The sequence below is a fragment of the Crocodylus porosus genome, unplaced genomic scaffold, assembly GCF_001723895.1.
Source record: "Crocodylus porosus isolate Cpor-Errol unplaced genomic scaffold, CroPor_comp1, whole genome shotgun sequence".
In the NCBI taxonomy this organism is placed as follows: Eukaryota; Metazoa; Chordata; order Crocodylia; family Crocodylidae; genus Crocodylus; species Crocodylus porosus.
In genome coordinates, this window is record NW_017728906.1 from 89,509,388 (window position 1) to 89,529,662 (window position 20,275).

Sequence of the window (20,275 nt, forward strand, 5' to 3'; positions counted from 1 at the left end):
TGGAAGAGACCTTAAAGATCATCATGTACAGACCCCACTGCACTTTAACAGGAAAGACTGCTGAGGTCAGATGACCCCAGCAAGATTGATTTCATTCATTTATTTTTAGACTGCTGATTAATGTAGCTAGAGACACAAAAGGAGTATGGCATTGTGGAATAGATTTGAATAGCATCAGCTTTTGAGAACGGCAATTCTAAGGCCTCTATTTACTTTTGTATAACCTGATTAAAGGGACCCAGTTAATCTTGGTTAATGCATATGCTCTTCATTTACTGTAGTCAGAATATGACCATATTTCAGTTATTAGGCTGAAAACTTGAACTGCTGAAGGTTTTTACAATTATTAGGACAGACCCCGTTATGTGTTTGATCTCAGGCTAGTTGAAAGTTGTAGTGCAGAGAAGTGGGGTAAGTGTTCTTTTGATTTCATCATGGATTTGACTGAGAGGGGACCTAATGAAGCACAAAAATGCTCTTACTTTTAGAAAGGGTGTGATGTGTGACTTATTTACTAAGATTGTAATTAGAGATGTATGAGCTTCAAAAATCCTTCCTGCTAAACAAGTTCACGTGTGTGTGTGGATCTGAGAGGCCAGTGACTGTTTTGTTTTTACTATATACAGTGATAGACTCCAAATCCTTGCAAAAGAAATGAAATAGAAAACTATAAAATTGCAACAAAATGCAGTAGCAATAAAAACAAACTTAGAGACCAATGTTAGCATTCTAGGAAAAGCTGGTGGGAGGCCGATCCCTCACGTAACTATTATGTGGACTGTCTGCAGAGAAGTAAACATTTTGTGGAAAGTGCACTTATGCTATTACAAGTAAAACAAATAACCAGCCACTAACTAAACCAGTAAAGCTGAATGAAAACAAAACTGTACCTATATGGTAAAGTAAAGCAGCATCCTTATTATTGTGGGCAGTGCTGAAAAATTGTCAACCTCTGTGGATAGGTTCTTGGTTGTGTTTGTGGTTATTTTTATTTTTTAGTTAAATACTCATTTATGAGTTTTCTTCTGATGTCTGTCTTTTAAAATATGACCTTATTTTAAACTAACTGTGTGGGGACCAGATTCTTTACTTTGACCCAGCCCCCTTTTGTACTGCTTTCACAGGGTAGAGAGGCCAGAGGGCAGCCAGTTTCTGGTGTGAGGGAGTCGTATTAAAATTGCTGTTGGAAATCTCTTGCACTTGACTATGGTTTCTAATAGTGCAAGCTAAAAGCTGCACTGATAGATTTTTTTAAATGTAATATACGTAGTGAATCTTCAAAAGCTATTCTGATACTCTGGGAATGACATCTACTCTCGTGAAAACTTGCTTAAGTTTTCCCCTCGCTTATTTAATTTATTTATGACATTCAGCACCATATTACATTAGCATCTTATACATTGTCATCATTCTCCACTCCCTTCCAAAATGCAAATAATACAAATACCTATTTTGGGGCCTGATTTCACCCTGAGAGTTTGAAACTTTCTTCACGGAGTTTGTCTTTCTCAAAGTCCGTCTGTTGCCAATATAATGAACATGCATCTCTTTGTTCCCATAACCACAAAGTATCCTTTTATTAGCTTTATCTCATTCTTATCTCCCAATCATTTTCTTAGCAGTTAAACTCTCAAATGTATAAGTGTCGCTATCCTTTTACCCTTTCCAAAGAGTGCAGGTCCACTCTTACTCCAAAACAGTGATTCTCTCTCTTCCTTTTTGATACCTCCTTCCTCAAATCACACTTTTGTGGATTATTGTGTTGTGTGTGTGAACGCGCGCTCTCTCCCATGTATTTCTTTGTCATGTGAGTGATTCCAATTCAAGAAGTTTTTAACCACTTTCCAATTTTAAGTACCAGCTAGTTCTATTGACTTTAACAAGACCGTTTAGACCCAGGCTTTAAAAACCTAACTGGATTTGGCCTTGCATGAACAAATCATTAGATTGGTCATAAGATCTCTTTCTGTACTGCTCTCTAAAAATCATGTAATATAGGGGTTTCCCCCATGTAAGTAAAGTCACTTTTGACTCCTACATTGGGATACTACCACATTTCCCCCTTTTTTTTTTTTTTTTTAGACTTTGTGTCTCCTGACAGCACAAAGGGGAAATTAACTGCCCTAATGTAGGTGCTGGGGATTTCTTAACAGAGGGAAATTCCAAAGAATATAAAGTTGACGTTGTCAACTCTGAATGTTTCCTCCTCCAATGTGGCCAGCAGCAAGATGGGATTTGCAGCCAGTGTAATCTAAGGTCAGCCCTAGGCTGCAAAATTTTACTGGGAACAATTCAGTCCTCCAATTCAGAGGAATAAAAATAGTTCAGCATCATCCTCTACTATCGACTTCTACTCCTCCAGTTGCTGTACTGAACAGTGTTCACTTAGACTCAGGGATCTGGCTCCTAGCATCAAATAGGACAGATCACTGCTCCATCTCAAAAGCAAGTCCAGTACTGGAAACAGTTGTCTACTGCATGAACAAGTAAAACACCAGGAGGCAAAATGTGTTTAATAAAGCAGGAATCACAGTTATTTCTATTGCAATAGTTCATCACTGCAGGGGCAGGACTACTTTTCTTGACACTCCACGTCAAATATAGCAGGTCTTAGTATAGCATGGTCTTTGTCTTAGGAAATTTTTATTTGGGGGAGAGGTGGATTAATGTTTTCCATGCATTTGCAAGAATAAAAATGTGAACCTTTAATGTGAGCTTGAGCACTACCAAAAAACTAAAATTGGTAATTGCTGCTCTCCTCACAGCCTTATCCTTTAACCTCATTGTCATGTCCCTAGTAGCTTTCTCCAGGGTGTGCACGTCCAAAAGACCAGTGAGAATTGACCATTTTATTTCAGTTGCTGAGATGAAATAAGCCAGTCTAAACTGGAGGGAGATTATATTGACAGCATCAACATCTAGAACAATTTCAACTACAGTTTCCCTCTGGCTACATCATCCTGTTGATCCTCAGTTTTATTTGTCTGGCTTATATGAATTGATGACAAGGATGCAAATGTGTTTGTAGTGGGATTTGGCAAGTTTATAGCTTTCTTGCTATTAGGAGGGAATGTTATTTTGAGAATGCAATTGTGCCCTACTCTTCCAGGAGAATCCGTGTATTTTCTGCAATTAATTATCAGAACCTCCCCATCTTCTGTTGTGACCTCAATGCCAGTTAAAAACTGTTGTTATTGCACAACAATAGATGGGTCAGTTGACAAATTCAGTTTTCTTTTAACTGGAAGAATGGATTGGCTGTACCAAATAGTCAAACACTGAGGGTGTCTGTATATGTGTAGCAAGGCTGCTGTGATGCGCTGTAATTGCAGCATGTCGGAGCAGTCTCGATTAATCGAGTCTCTCAGAGCATGGTAATTGTTGCTCTCTAGCAGACTCCAGCGTATTGTGCATCAGCGTTCATGTGCTGAAAAATATTAGCAGGGGGCGCTTTAACTAAAGCTGGTCAAACGAACTTTAGTTAAAGCACCTCCACTGCCATTTTTCAGCACAGGGACGCAGATACATGAGATGCTGTGGGTGCTTTAAATTAGAGCAGTGCTCAGAGCCGCCTCTCATAGAGCACATGTATAAATGCCCCTAGAAGCCTTTAACCCTAGCGTACTAACACTGTGATTGTGATAAAGGCATCCTAATGTTTGTGGTCTCTGTTTATGTTACTTAAGGTTTAAAGATGCATGTGATTTTTCGTATCCCTCCCACGGTATTACAGCCTCTTGCAGGTGTATCTAGTTCTGAGTTTGCACAGCCTGCACTGTAGAGGCAGAAATATGTAGTTCAATAAATTTAATTTGGAAATGCAAACCACCATAAGCAAACCCCCCCCCAATGCTACTTACAGTCACTTTCTCTAGTATAAACTCATTTTAAACAGCATAATTCTCAAATAATGGTTGTATTACCTTTCAACCAAATATAACTCAATCATGTTTAAGAAAATTTTAGCACACTATAGCTGAAACGAGATCCTGTTCATGAGGTAATGATATTGAAATTACATATATATGGAAAAGGTTGGAGTTGTTGGAATTAAAATCTTTTAAAAACTGTTTCTTCAAGGTGGTTACAAGTGGAGATCTGACTTCAAGTTTTCAAAAATCAGTTACTGAATGTAACTGTAAAGGCTTTAAAAAAGAGCAGTAATCTGAAGCTGTTTAGTTTAGAAAAGTCCTTTATGATGTCAGTGAAATATTTTCAAAGAATTAAGAGGATATAACAAGATAGTCTTTCAATAGTTGTTTGAATGTTACTAATCTCTTCAGTATAATAGTTATGTAAAAGCCACGATGGTTCAGAAATTATGCAAGAGTTGGATTTTTTTGAGTGATATCTTGTTTTAGACCATGTAGTTAGACAAGCTTTCAAATACAAGACATTCTGCCTTAGGTCTCTCTAAAAATGTAGATTTTGCAGTTAGATTTTAAAAAAAAAACAAAACTAAAAAAGCCAAAAAAGAAGTCTGTGTTCACAATTCTAAGATGAATCCTAAAAAGGCTCATGGGATAGCAGTTTATTTCAGAACATTGCAAAGTGTGTGAGAATGTTTGTCCTTGGATTATATCATTGAATTAGTGGCAGAAAAGTGGTGGTATGTTCAGCCTCTCATTAAACCCTGATTAGAAGGATGATGTATGATCATGCCAATCCTGGGACATTTCTGTTCCAGGGGCCAACACATGCAACTTATTCAAAGACAGATGCAACATTTGCCCCTAGTATTACTTATACAGCCTTATCTGAACTCTGATTTAAATGAGCAGAAGGATGGGAAGTTGAAGGAGCTATGGTTGTAGTCTCCTATATAGTTAACTGACCCACATCTACTGATGGACTACAGTAAGCTATTCGCTCCTTGCACTCCAGAGAGTAGAAGGGAAGAAGGGTTTATCCTAGTGTGGTATAATTTTTATGCTGTGCTTTATGCAAGGTGTTGAGCAAAGGCTCTGTAAAGTAGCACAGTTTTTTATGGAGACAGACTCAGCATAACTAGTTGTAATTCCATTAGTAAAAAAGCCAAAAATATGTCAGATTTTCCACTTAAAAAAAAAACTCTGCTTTTTAACCGAAAGACTTTGGATGTTGTAAAGCATGTGGTAGAATAAAGGTGATTATAAGGGGATGTACTTCAGAGCATATAAGGGTGAAGAGGAAACACCTTTTTTGGAATGCACTACCTTTTTTCAGTGTGTATGTACTGAATTAGTCATATATGTTAAGCTAAACACTTCACATTGGTATTTCCTTTGGTCCAGTAATGCTTTTTTTTTATTAATCCACATAACTGAACACCATTTTAGGACTAGAATTTGGTACTGAGATGCCATAACTTGGTCATAAAATAATATAATAGCTTTTTCTTGAGAGGTCAGTTGTAGCATTTTGTTTCTTGATACTATTTATTTCATTCTGTAGGATTTTTACTTCATAGAGCTACTAGAAGATTAATTTTAAGTCTTTTTGCTGAAAAAAATAGGGGCAGTTATATAATGTGTTAATGAATGTTTCCAATTTTTTGTAGGAGAGGGGGACTCCATGAAAGATGACAGAAGAAGTTATTGTTATAGCAAAGTGGGATTACACTGCACAACAGGATCAGGAACTTGACATCAAAAAGAATGAACGTCTCTGGCTGCTGGATGATTCCAAAACATGGTGGAGGGTAAGAAACGCAGCCAACAAAACAGGATATGTGCCATCAAACTATGTGGAGCGAAAAAACAGCTTGAAGAAAGGCTCCCTGGTTAAAAATCTGAAAGACACATTGGGTAAGTCCTGTTGTACTTTCGTTCAGTAGAGCTGATAACTTTCAAATTACACTTCTAAAGTGTATGTAGTGGGGTATATGCTGATGATTCTGAAAAAATTGTGTTCAAATCATGTATAGTAAAAGATGTGTTAACCAGCTTTTAAGTAACTGGAACACTAACTGGAATTTCTGGTTGGGGTGGCAGGGGGAGCTCGTACGCAGTGGGGAAAGCTTGCTGCTGCTGTCGTCCACCCTGCGCTTCCGCCACTCCTCATCCAGCCGAAAACCCCCTGCCCTCACGTTACTGGAATTTTTATATAACTGGTACCCCCCAATTCCCTACTTATGCCAGATAACAGAGTTATTACTGTAATTGCTAAAGATTTCCCTTGCATCTCTGCAAATATGAATGCTTTGTCAATTAGAGTTCATATATGTGCACTGGTACATGTTTTGATTCTTTTAAGTTAATGAAATGCTAACTCTTCTGCTTTCAAAGCAAACTCCTGATGTGATTATTCATTTCCAGGTTCCTGTTAGAATGGTCACACTGGCATAATCACTTTATGAAAATGATTATGGCTAGGGACAGAAGTTGCACATAAACCGGTCTAAGTGATCAGAACTGGTTTAAACTTGTAACAGAACAGAAATCCAGTGCACATAAACCACTTTCAAAATGGCTGAAATTGATCTGAGATAAACCTGGTTGAATGTAGTAACAAACTTAACTGATTTAGGTCAAGCTGGTTTATGGAACTTCTGTCCCAGACCCCTTCCTGGTTTAAGTTAACATGCAGTCCTCCAGCATCCCAGGATGCTTTGCAGCCCTGGGCTGGGCTGTCTACTTCAGCAGAGCAGGTTTGGTCCCATCCCTCTCCTCCCTTTCCTCATTGCTCTGGCTGGCTGAAGTGGGGGTGGGAAACCCTGTGCCAGTGTGCCCCTTTTCTGCTCCAGCCACAGGAGCGGAGGGGCATGTCGAGATGCCAGTAGCCTGTGGGGAAGGTGGGGGGGGGTCATCCTCCATCCCCATCTGCCTGGCTCTCTCCACCCCCCACTTGCCACTGGAGCAGCAAGAGCGGGGGCATCGCCAGACCCCTACCCCAGGCCTGAGGCAAAGGTGGGGGGGAATTGCAGAAAGGCAGGGTTGGCAGGGACCACCTGAGGTCCTCTAATGTCTATTCCAGCCCCTGCCTGAGCTCTCGCCAGGCCCTCCTGTACAAGCAGTAGAATCTAAAGAACAGAGGGTTTGCTGGGGGAAAAAAGTCACCAAGCCCTTCCTGCAGTTGGTTCCCCCTGTCCCACAGCGTGGCCCAGCACTGCACCCCTCCCACCCTGAACCCCAAGGCAGTGTTGCACAGAACCCTCCCCCCTGGCTCCACAGGGAGTGAGGTGGGGGGGGCGGGTAGCCCTGTCCTCCACAGCAGCTCTGTGACAGCTCTGGGTGCAGGGAGGCAGGAGGAGTCTGGGCGTGCAGCTCCTACAGCCCCAGCCCAAGCTGCAGCTGGCTGAGAAGAACCCTGCCTGGCCCCGCCATTCACCTCACCCAGGGCTGGGACTGGGATGGCTGCAGGGACAGAGCTCTTCTGGCTGTGACTCAGGCTGGAGCTGCAGAGGCTGTGAAATTGTCCTGGGTTGGCCTGACCTGCAGCCCGAGCCTCAGCTGGGGGCTGGGCCAGGCTGGGTTGTGGGGTCAGGGCCTTTCTCAGCAGGCTGTGACTTGGGGTAGGGCTATGGGAGCTGTGCACCCAGATTGTTCCCGGCTCCCTGCACCCAGGCCTAAAATTACCCTTGTAGTGTTGGATTTCTCTAATGTAGTCTTGTCATCTTATGTATAACATGTGCATGTTTTTCCAGATGTTTCTTGTGGACTAATTTGGGGTGATTCAGTGTATTTGTAGAACTTGAATTGCTCTTCACTGAGCACACTTCTATCTTCTGGACATTTTAAAAGGTTTTTCTTATTCACTAAAAGCTTTCCAGGTATGAATCCTAACGGGTTCTCTTTCAACCTGTTTATTTCCATCCTCCTCCCACAAAAATCTTATGTCAAGAGTTTCTCCACCTAAACATGTCAGTGATTTGTATTGGGCAGTACAGGTGGTGCTTTGACATGTTTGCCTTTTGTTCTGGCTACACATTTTATACCTCCTCTCTTGATACAGTCTTAGATTTTAAGTACAGAAAATATACAATGTTATACTAGATTATATATGTTACAAACCATTAAATTTTACCCTGTATTGAGCCTGAAACCCTTTTTCTTAAAGAGAGAATGCACATACTTAAGTTTGGATTCTAATGTAGGTGTGAGATAGGATTTTTCTTGATTATCAGCATCCATCAAGCATCAGTTGTACCTTTTTATGCTCTTTTATTACAGTGCAGTCACAACTCCCCCTTAGTTCTCAATTCCTGACTTTGACAGCAAGAGCAGTCACTTGTTTTACTGTTTTGACTGCTGTACACTTCTCTGTGACTGGACTGAAACATCTGAGACTTCCTCTTGCCACCTTCTCAGGCAACCCCATACAGGCTCTTGTTACGTCAGACACAGAACCCATGTGGATCCCTCCCACTTCTTTTATATGACAGCCCCATCCATGCAAGATCTGATTCTTTTGGCCAACTGTTTGTATTAAAGACACATGTATAGCTTCATGCCCATGCAGGAACTTACACAAGGGTTTAAAGGGGTGAATGTGTCTGGCAGTCTTTTTTTTAACTGCATGTGATGGTGAAAGAGAACAGTAATAGTGTGGCTTTATTGATTTGTGTGTGTATGTATATGTGTGTATATGTGTGTATATATATACAGGGCAAGTGAGCACTGATAATATTACTTAGTAAAGAAGGAGCTCTTGATCTCTCTCCTCAAGCAATCTTCACAGGAGCCCAGAAAAGCAATTCTATTCTCTATCCAGTCATCTAAGGAGCCACAGGAAAGGGAGCTTATTCATATAGGTAATATAAGCCTAGATCAGTCTCCTTGAACCAGAGGATATGCTGCACAGCCCAGTGCTGGTAGGTTGTGGCCCAGATTACCACATGATATTATGATAAACTGTGTCACCTGAGCACAATTCAGGTGAAAGGCTGCACTGCACTGTGCTTGGCGTCAACTAACTTATTGGTACAGGCCAGTGTTATCTGATGCAGTGATGAAGCACCTGCAGAACACATTCTCTTGGTATCGATTCCCTTTGTACCAAAGCCATTTTTTAGTGATGACTTATGACCTACAGCTTGCAGGGTGCTCTGTCCAATGCTAACGATACCAGTTGCCTCTTCATGACTCCGTTGCTTGGAAGCAACTCAGTCCTAGTGCATTCTTCCCCTAATTATGAACACAAGATGGAGCAGAGCTGGGTGCGAATAGGTTTTTGTATACTGCAGAAAATTTTGCTATTTTGAAATTCTTTTTCTAGTACCACATTGGGAGTGAAACAAAGACCTTTGACATGAAAAAACAAAGATCTTGCAGAACATGGTTTGAGCCTTTATCGCGTGCTCCCTGAGCACCCAACCTATGAAGCTATTTATAGCATAGGAGGAAAGGGACTCTTGCTCGCTTACATTTTTACGAGAGATGCCATTTTCAGCAAATGTTGCATTCTCAGTCAAAAAAATTTTCAGTGAAAAAAAACTCAATTGGGTCACTATTTTAAGAAGGTACTCCAGCCCCTCAGCTTTGTTCCCGCTCAGAAAGCCCTACAGGCTAGAAAGGGAATTCACTGCCACTGTGGACCTGTGGGATATTGGGAAGAATATTGGAACCCCAGTCTTTTTTACTTACAACATGCAAACCTTATTTTGAACTCTTTGTAGGAGATAATCAACAAGGAAATTTATTGCCACAGCCCTTTCTAGCATTCAGATTCTCTTTATAAATACTCAGGAGTTAACTTGACAGAGACATCTGGCACAGAAATTCACTATATGATAGGAAGAACATATAATATAATCTTTCTTTTTCATGTATGGAAAAATGCATAATAGCAGCAGTGACCCTTTTTTCCTCAGTAGATAGGGCCATAGCTCTCTCTCCCTGCTTCCACTCAACCTGATGATTTTAAAACACTTCAGGAATTTTTGCTCTGTAGCAGAAACATTGGAAATCCCTGTGGGAGTAGTGCAGGAGAGATGGCATAATCTTCTATATGTTCTATGCACCTCCCTAGCTATGGGGCATGCCATTCTATAAGGAATCTATGAGTAGGAGGCTGGACTAGAAAGTAACTGGAATTTTTTTATCATAACTTTGAAAAAAAGCCGAGAGATGTAATCAAGTCCCTGGGCATAATTTGAGTATTTTTACATATCCATAAGAGGTCCACAAAGCAAGAACTCCAAAAATTACTCTTGAGGATGAGAAACCAACCAAAGAATATACAAAATTCAGACAAATGTACTTTATTCATTATCAAGTCCACAGATGCACATTGTAAATTAAAATATGAGTTTTACCTTAGTTGGGAAATAGGGGAATGGAGAAAAACTGAAGTCTGCTGCAGATGATGGATGATTGGTAGTTTGTACTTTTGCCTACAGGCAGTATTAGATATTTCAGACCACATGGCATGATGAATAGCTATCACTCTGCAAAGCCCATCACATTTAGTTTGCAAAAGTGAGGAAACAGTTCAAGGAGATGTAACCTTATTCAATCCAAGAATCATTCCATTGATTCACTTTGCAAGAGTCAAGAACCATATTCTGATCCTCTGCAGTATACCTGACAAACCCTAAGAGAAAGGAAGCCAAATAGAGGCCCTTCACCTATTGTTTTAACCCACAGAGATCATCAGTCACAAAGGAAGAAGCAGATGTTTCCTTGCAAGAGTCCTCTCTGCCTCTTCCTTTGTAACTGTACAGAGGCATGGAGCAGCTATATCTCCTCCCCCTTTCTTCAGCTGCCTCTTTCCTCTAATGTGATTTCAGACCACCTATAAATTAGTCCACTGTTTTTTGGGTTTTTAGGGGTCATTGATGTTTGGTATTCCAGTAAACTTTTGTCGCTTCCTACCCTGTTTCCTAGTTCCTCTTTGGGAACACTTTTAATTAAATACTGTTATAACTAACAGTTGGTACAATCTCAGTTTTGCAATAAAGTGAATGGTTCCTGGATTTCATAGGGAGGAGGTTTTACTCATTATTTTGTAGACCTAAAGAAGTGGGGTTGATGTTCTATTTTAGATTTGAGATATTTTAACAAATTCATCCTTTTTTTTTTCCAAAGATGGGTTGAAAAACTTGGCTTCTGTAATCCCATTCTTGCTGACAGCTCCAGACTTGTAAAGAGACATGCTTTTACATGTCAGTTAACCCAGAACATAGAATAATGGCAATGATCAAGTAGAGAAATTGCCATTTATAGCATAGTTCTGCCTTTTCATCTTCACAACACCAAGAGTATTTGCCAACTGCTTTACAATTGGGGACTCACTTGAAGAATTCAAGGAGTCTTGAGGTAAACTGTACCTCACTTATTACTTAATTCAAAGAAGGTCACTACAGCAGGTGAACATTTCCATTAATCTAATCTTCCACTGGGGCTCAGGATTAATTTAAAAATAAAAAAGTATCACAGTTGGCCCAAAGAATACAGTTCACGAGGCCATTATTAAATTCCCCACATCAGCAGTGGCTTATGTGCCATAGAAGAGATTCAGCCACTGACTTACCCTTAAACATCTGAAAAAGTATGCATTAGACTCCTGAATGCCATGCCTCTGACATCCAGTAATGACAGACTTCACTTATACTCCATGGTGGTGTGGCTGAAATCTGTGGGTCTACTTATATAATCTTGAGGGTGCAATTCTCTGGAGGACTCTTTACATTATTAAACTAACGGGGAGTGATTCATTTAGCCTAACACCACACTTATTACGCTGCACAGGTTAACAGTCTTGTAATGATACACAGCAGTGCTTTACATGAACATATAAAAGGTAAGATCCTGCAGAAGCTGCTTTTTATGGGTCAGGTGCACTTTGTACCAGATGAGACCAGTAGCTTTGTATCTAACAGACCAGTGCAATGGGCAGTTCATAGAGGGACCCTAATTGGAGTGGTAAGCATTTGATCCTGCTGAGTGTCTCCTGCAAATAAAGTTATCTAACCAAGTAGTCCTGTCCAGTATGGACTGGAACAAAAAAAATGCTGGAGGGGTGTCTGAACCCTGGTTTCCTGATTGATTTTTTTTCTCCTTGTGTAGATTCTTGAATTAACATATACCTATCCACTAGTACCAAGTATCTGAAGTGAGCTGTGATAGGGGTTCAGCAGCAATAATCATGTTAGCTCCATTTTGGCTTAAAGAGCTCTGTTGTTGGCATGTGGACATAATGATTTTTATCAGCGAAGCTCCCAGTAATGTTGTCCTTTTTTACCCAAATTCTGTTTCCCAGACTGGCCTTCAGGCTTAGTATATTTTACACCATAGGTGCTGACTGATTTAATTTCCCCTGGAAGTAGAGGTGCATCAATACATCGGTCCAATATTGTATCGGCACTGATATAAAGAAAATTGACTGTATTGGAAATCATCCTGATGTGGCTGATAATTTGGCCGATAAATGACCTGTGTATGCACGTAGCTGCAGCATAGAACATAAGTGGCGAGGAACGCAGCTTGGAGAGCTGGTAAGTCTGTTGTTGTGGAAGGGGAGGGGGGAGGTAAGGGGTGTGGAGGAGCAGGTCATGGTCCCCGCGGTGAGGGAGGGAGTGGGGCCGGGGCAGGCTCTGCCCTGGTGGGGTAGGCATGGGACAGAGCCATGGCTTGTTCATGCGGGTGTAGGGGGGGGCAGCTCCTGCCACTGTGCAAACCCTTGGCGGGGCATGTGCCCCTGGAACTGCACAGGGTGGGGCGGGCTTGTGCCAGGGCAGTGCCAGGCTTTTCCCAGCAGGGGCTGGGGTGGGGAGCAGTGGGGCTGCCCTCGGCTGTTCTGAACGCAGTATGGCTCAGCCCATTCTGGGAAGAGCCCAGAGCAGCCCTGGCCTGAGCTACAGCCTGCAGAGGCAGCCAGCCCACTACCTGCAGATCTGGGGGGCACAGGGCCCACCCCCACATCATCCTAGTGTGCATGCAGTGGCAGGAACAGCTCCCCCATGCCCCCTGGACGAGTCAGTTGCAGCTCTGTCCTGTGCCAGTCCTTCCTTCACTGCCCCAATCCCTCCCTCACTTGGGGGCCTCAATCTCCCTCCCTATACCCTTCCCCTCCCCCCCTCCCGATTCCACCACAGCAGACTTACCAGCTGGACACTGCTCTTCAAGCTGATCAGCTGGTATTGGAAATCAAATCGGTATCGGCTAATATGCCTCCTTAAAAATCGTCTATCAATATTGGCCCCCAAAATCTCTATTAGTGCACCCCTACCTGAAATTATTTTTTTTGCAGTGATGTTCAAAGTATAGTAGCACATAGCGGGAATGATTGTTAGACTTCAGTGTGCTATCAAGTAGAAGACTTTCTGTTTTGGCATCAGAATGTCACTTTTCTTCCTTAGGAGACCCAATTCCTGTTTTTTTGGGTTATCTGCTACCCCTAAAATGATCATCCGTCACCTCCATAGGTATAAGTTTAGCTGCAACATCAGCTCCCATTGTCCGGTTCAGGGTCATGCCATATTTATTGCCATATGGTTAAGTTCTTCAATGTCTTCATTCGTATTTCCCGCAATCCTAGAGTCCCATGTTTTTGGCATCTTACTATAGTTCTAGCTAAAGTAATGGGGGCCTCCTTTTGAGCCTGTAAGTAACATGTGCTCTCTGGGTGACACTGGGATGTGTGACACTGGGATAAATTCATGTCAGTTTGTGAACCCCTTTCATGTACTGTGCTGAGCAACATGAGCAATCCATTGTAACTTATTCCAGACAGTTGCCCTAATCAGGAAAGGTGTTTAGCACCTTGCTGAATGGCTCACACTGAGGAGTTGTCATGGTTGCAATCTAGGATTGTCAGCATTATCTCTGAATTACCTATCATAGTGGAACAATTAATTTTTAGCACAGGTTCAACATGGGATTCCCAGATTAAGAATATGGTATAACAAAAATCCTGCATAAGGGAAGGGTCTGCTGTGTACAGGGGAGACTGGTCATTGTCACGTATACAGAGGATTATGGGAGAATGGGCAGGAGAGACTCTGTCCAGCTTGATATGCTGACAAACCTCATATATACAGGAAGAATAATATCAGATATGGGAGGGTAGGCCTGGTTTTGTTTTACTTAATCCTGTGTTGCATGCTTTTCTTGATACAGTGTTCCTGAAGAAGAAGCCCCAGAGCTCCTCCAGCGTAGGAAGAGCTCTGGGAAAATCAGCATAAGCAATTGGGAAAGTTTAGAACCTCTCTGATGCTGGCTTGGGGTGTTGTGGTGCAGTGCTATGCATCCTAATGAATGGTGGTGCCTTAATGAAGAAGTCTGAGTTTGAGATGGATCTGAGGCACTGTCTTCAGAAATATATGTAGCTGTCATCTTAAAGAATCAGTTACGCTATGTTTTCTTCTGCCAGCATGGCAATTGTAGTGTTTGGTCAATAATTAAGAAAATGGTCTATCCCTGAACCTGTGATGCCATGGCTAGATTACTTACAGTACCCAAGTTAGCAAGCTGAAAGCTAGTTTGAGAGAATCTGTATTACGTTGCAACGTGTAGTTGAGGACCTATTTTGACATTTCCACAATGCGTTAAGTATAGTGTGTATAATACTGCCTAGAGGTTGTCATCTTTTGTTATACCATAAAACGTCCATCTGGAAGGAACAAACTCTATAATGAGTTATTTTCTATGTAAGCAAAGAATTTCCAAAAAAAATATTTTCATCTTTGGAAAACAGCATAGGAGCAATCCAGTTCCTTTCATACTTCCATGCCAGAGGTTAATGAATATGTTTTATTTATAATGATCAATAACTGGAGCATTGTGCTGTTGCTCCCTATGAATTCATGATTGTGTGAATTCATATCTACCTTTTTTGCCTTATAGTCAGTACTGCATCTAAATCATTCCTTTACAGGAGTACAGTACTACTCTGTTTCTTCTTCAGGATTTATCTCACTCTAGGACCTTTTCTGTGTGGAGAATTTTCAGTAAAAGACCTGTAAAAATTCATTTAGATACAGCCTAAATGAAAACAGAAAAAGTAGAGGAAAAGAGAAAAAATAAAGGGACAAATGTATGATAAGAAAGAAAAGAAACCTATTAGGACAGTATTGCCCTGTGAGCAACTGATCTGGTGCTCAGGCCCAGAAATTTGGCAACGGGATGAGCAGCAATTAATGATACCATCTATACCAGAAGGTTCTGCCAAGGTAGGTTAGGTAAAATGACTGCAGCCTTGTAATATAGACGAGTATGAAACTTAACTCAAGTTGACATTTTTAAGTGCCTACAAGAGCTGGGTTAAAAAGTTGCATCTCATTTTTAAGGGGAGTGGGGGGATTTCCCAAAGTGCTCAACCTTGGTGTAACTATACCCATTGAAATCAATAGTTACATCTCCCTGGACAGTTTTTTAACAGAATGTGTTGGCAGGGAAAAAGTTCCTGAATTCTGGGTGCCACTTTGTCATTCCTGTATATCCTATCTAGTCAGAAATTGTCAGAGTTGATAGGAAGCTAACAATTTACTTGCTATTGGTAGAGCATATTTCTTTCTTTCTGAGGGATGAAGAGAGGTTTAACTTCAAGCTATACTGTCATTTTTAAGTGGTATGCAAACTAAGAATTGGAACTCCTGTATATGTATATGGAAAGTCATGTAATAAAAATAATTATAATATTAAATATTTGTATTGAGTAAAGACTCTTGCTGGGTTTGCTAGAATTCTGATCAGAGGCGGGTAATTCTTTTGGGCGGAGGGCCACTTACTGAGTTTTAACAAGCCTTTGAGGGTTGCATGATAGGCAACCGGGGCAGATGAATGTTAATTTTCTAAATTTTTTTTTAGAGGCCCCACAGGCCAGATAGAATAGCCTGGCAGGCCACATCTGGACCACAGGCTGCATTTTACCTATCCCTGATTGAGATATTAAGCGTTATTTAGAACGCTTGTTTGATCTAACTGTTGTACTGTAAATAAGAACTGTAAAAAAAATAACAGCAGACATTTCTATCTTGGCAAATATCACTGTAGTATAAAATGTTTCCTAGTGGAATCCATAGAGGTATGAAGCAGTTACCCTTCTTAGGTCTGAGAGTTTTTGTTTAAAGGATGCTTCATACTGTGTGATAGTAAATATGTTGTCAGTGTATTAGCTTTCATATACATCAATGGAATTTCATATTGTCATCCATATTTTTCCCAGTACCTCATTCTGGTTACAAAGAGAACGCTTTACTCTCTAGGGTTGGTGACAGATGTGACAAAATAAAACAAAAATGCTTTACCAAAAGAAGCAGTACTTTAGTTTGATTTGGCTGTGCAGTGTCTGTATAGATCAGGCACTTAAGCATGGCTTTCTAGAGCTTTTATCTAAAGCTGATTCAGTCAGCCTTTAGATACAAGTGCCAAAAAAGCCCCACTAAAGCGCCCAATCTATGCAGATGTTGGGTGAGCCAGGTTCAACCAGTGCAATTCAATGCCTCTTGGGCACGCGTTTAAAGTAAAGCACTGTTTTGTTTTGCTTTTACATCTGTAAACAGCCTAGGTGTCACAGGAGCCTTGGATCCCTCTTTGGTATAGAACAAAACTTTTAAAACAATCCTCAAGATTATTTGTCATCTCTATTTAGAGAAAAAAAAATAGTTTCTAGGGATACAGGTTGTAGCCATGTTGGTTTGCATGCAGAAATAATCAGAACTCTTAGGGAGGTGATATCTATTATTAATCAGTCTAGTTGGTCTAATAAAAGATATCATCTCCCCAAGAGTTCTGAACATGGTTTCTGTGCAAAGACTGCAAATCTTGGGTTGCATGTGTTTGTCAGAACTTCTCTAATGATCAGTCTCCTGACAGCGTTAAAGCCCACTCAGTCACAGCCCAGGCAGCCGCAGTGGCTTCCTTTGGAAATATTCCTGTTGATAAATAAAATAGCAGATATGAATGCTTTTTTTATAATAATCAGCCCATTTCAAATTGACTACCCAATTCAGCACTGGAGCTGCATATTAAGGATGCATCTATCAGTTGGTAAATGAATGCAGATATGCTACTTTCTGAAACCTGGGTTTTGAATGTGGGCTCCAGTTCATATGAAATTTATGTGGATGACTTGGATCTTATGAGTTGGTTAACTCATTGTAGAAGTAGGATAATGTTTCTAAATACGCCATAAATAGTTAAGAGCCAATGAAAGCAAAAAAGACGTCTTTACTAGGTGGTTCGTTCAATAAAATAAAAATCTTTTTGACTGCCTGTACTTGACTGGAGACTGACATGGCTAACTACCTCTCTGCTGATGAAAAAGTTATACATTTACCTGTGGTTAGAGTGGACTGATTTCAATTGCCAATTTTAATCATGATTTAAAGCAACATCCTTGATTGAAATAGTCATTTAAATCTTGTTTTTCATTTGCTCTTTAAAATTATTTTCCTAAGGAAGGAATGATTTTCTTCTCATATAACGTTGTAGTGGTACAGTTTTTATTATATAATGAACCGAGAAGATCTATATCAGTACATATTTCTTTAGGCAGCTTAACATACTTATTCAAATTCTTAATTTTTACATTTTACTATGTTAAATGTCAATGATGAATGAGGTGTTCCTTGTTTATCAGCTGATTATTTATTTATTTATTATTTGTGTCAAGCTGCATTTCAAGGGAAATTGGTGTTCCATTAAATTACACCAAAGTAGTTTTTTATTAGTAACACAACATTGAAGCTAGTTTCATTTCTCCAAAGCAAGAAAAAGTAAGTATCAAAATGTGCTTTGCATTTTAAATTTAATCAAGTAATTAAACAAAAGATTTAATATTTGTAGCTAGGGATCTGGGCTGGTTTCTAGTTACCACATTATTTCTTCAAGCTTTCAGAAGGTATTGTAGATATCACACCTCACTTTTATTCAAGATTGGAGAAGTAAAACAAGATTTCATGCCTCTTCAATTCCCAGCTGTTTTCTTAACTTTGAATAAATTAGTCACTAAACTGAAATGAAGAAAATATTCCTGCACCTAAAGGAGAGCCTACAGGTATCAAAAACAAGTTTAGTAGTTGAACAAGCTCCAGGGGCCTTTGTACGTGCCACATTTTTTGCCCTCTTTTTGCACTGCAATGGCACAAGCAAGTTTTCCAGACCCTTTAAAAGTCTTTCTGGTGCATTAAAATAAAACTCCTTGGATGTAGTTTAGTTTTGGCTCACCACAAATTGGTGTTGTGTCCATGGATTCATTGCATGCAAATATGGAGGCACTCCAAGATGTGTAATGACTGTCTTTGTTCATCAGATAGTGTCTCAACTTTTTTGTAGTTCACCCATTTGAATTGCTTCTTTGTTTTTTTCCTTGTGGCATGTACTAGCTCTGTGCTCCCGCAGCTACGTGGCAAAGTACAGGTTGGGGGGTCCTGGGCTGGAAGCTCTGTGCTGAACCATCTTGCTCTCTGGCAGCACTGGCTGGAGACTGGGCTTAATTCATTCAAAAACCAAGTGCATGCAAACACTGGTGTGATGTTCCAAGGCTTAATTAAATTGAAAGCCTAGTGCAAGTAAACACTGATGCAGTGCTCCAAAATAAACAAGTTTAAACTTTAAAACCTATTTAATTTAATTAGGATTAAACCCTGTGATGTGTACAGGTACCCCAGGTGCTTTAATCAGTGACTTCCAATAGAGTATTGGCTTGACTTCTTTCAAAATTTCTATAGAAACATGTTGCTTGAATATTTTAATTTAAATTATAAGTTTAGACAGGTTTATTTAAAAAAAAATAGTCTTCATTCTAAAGACTAATTTTTCTAAAAAAATAACTGTTTTGCACCTTGCCTGTGATTGTTAGTGTAAACAATTTTTAGAAACAAAATAGAAAATATTATTGAAAATAGAGTTTTTACTTGGAGAATATACAGAAATTACCATAAATGAAAACAACATTGAAAACGTTGATTCATTTTAGCACAAATATATTCCATTCTATGATGAATGGAGGCCCTGATGAATAATTGAGCACTCCCTGTCCAAAATAACTGAATGTCTTTGTTTTGCCCTGTGGCTACATAGTCCCCATCCAACCTTTATGAAGGTTATTTTGGTTTTCAGAAATGCCTTAATATATTGTGTGTATTGTGTGATTTTGAATATCTGTATTCAAAATTTTGAAATTAAACTTTTTTGTGGTGGACTTTCTTGCTGAGTACAAATAAGAAAGTAATTATAATTATTAAAAGTATAGGTGTAGAAGCCACCTTATTGAATTTATATGGTTTAAAAAATATTGGGTATTTTATAAAAAAAAAAAAAAAAATTCTTGCTGTTTTTTCCAAAATTGAATTGTTGGTAAATCCCTATATCAGAGTTTTTTCTAGGGTCAACAGTTTACTGTTTTTTTATTGAGTCTTCTGCATGTATGAAACTCCCACTCGACAAAAAGGGAACCTAATCATTATAAAATGAAAAAAATGTTATTCTAAGTAGTTGTAGCAATAATGTTTTAAAAGTTAATGAATATTTTAGTTAGGTGCATCTTTTTAAGAATGTCCAGTATCTAGTGACGGCTTCCTGTTTTTCAATTATTTCCAAGTTTAAATTTAATTTTCAAAGTAATTGCCACTTTTATGCTGTGGAAACTAAATTTTCACAGCATAATTTTGATGTTTTTTCTTCCTTAATTTGTGCCAGGGTGGGGTTGATTTAAATCAAATTGATATTCTTGTGCAGGGACCGGAACTTCCCCGCTGTAATGCTAGGTGGACTTGAGGGGAACACCTCCAGACCTCAGGTTGGGGAGGACTGGGTTAGAGAGCTTTTGGAGGGGCTGAACCTGTTGAAGTCAGTGGGTCCAGATACTCTCCACCCCAGGGTGTTGAGGGAGCTGGCTGGGGTTATTGCAGGGCCCTTGGCACGGCTTTACGAGTGCTCGTGGTGCTCAGGCCAGGTGCCGGATGACTGGAAGATAGCTAATGTGGTCCCCATCTTCAAAAAAGGGAAGAGAGAGGACCCAGGCAACTATAGGCCTGTCAGTCTTACCTCTATCCTTGGGAAACTCTTTGAGAAGATCCTCAAAGAGCACATCTGTGATGGGCCGGCCTCAGGAATGATGCTCAAGGGCAATCCAGCATGGTTTCATTAGGGGCAGGTCATGTCAGACCAACCTGATTGCCTTTTATGATCAGGTCACAAAGGCAATGGATATGCAGGTATTGCCATGGACGTAGTCTTTCTAGACTTCAGCAAGGCCTTTGACACTGTCTCCCACCTCTTCCTCATTAAAAAACTAGGTGACTGGCATTGATGCCTACACAGTCAGATGGATTGCAGATTGGCTCAAGGGTCATACTCAGAGGGTGGTGGTGGATGGGTCATATTCGACCTGGGGGGAAGTGGGCAGCGGA

The 20,275-nt window shown here is 40.2% G+C and overlaps 1 protein-coding gene across 3 annotated transcripts in view; it reads left to right on the plus strand.

Moving 5' to 3' along the window:
* NCK2 (NCK adaptor protein 2) overlaps positions 1–20,275 on the plus strand; it is a 126,858-nt gene that overhangs the window by 79,202 nt on the left and 27,381 nt on the right. For 2 of the 3 annotated variants that reach the window (XM_019529582.1, XM_019529584.1), the window contains one exon: positions 5,540–5,786. In XM_019529582.1, coding sequence (XP_019385127.1) covers positions 5,561–5,786 — 226 coding nt within the window. In that variant the 5' untranslated portion in view covers positions 5,540–5,560. Of the gene's footprint in view, positions 1–5,537; positions 5,787–20,275 lie in introns of all 3 variants that reach the window. The other variant, XM_019529585.1, reaches the window with a different exon arrangement.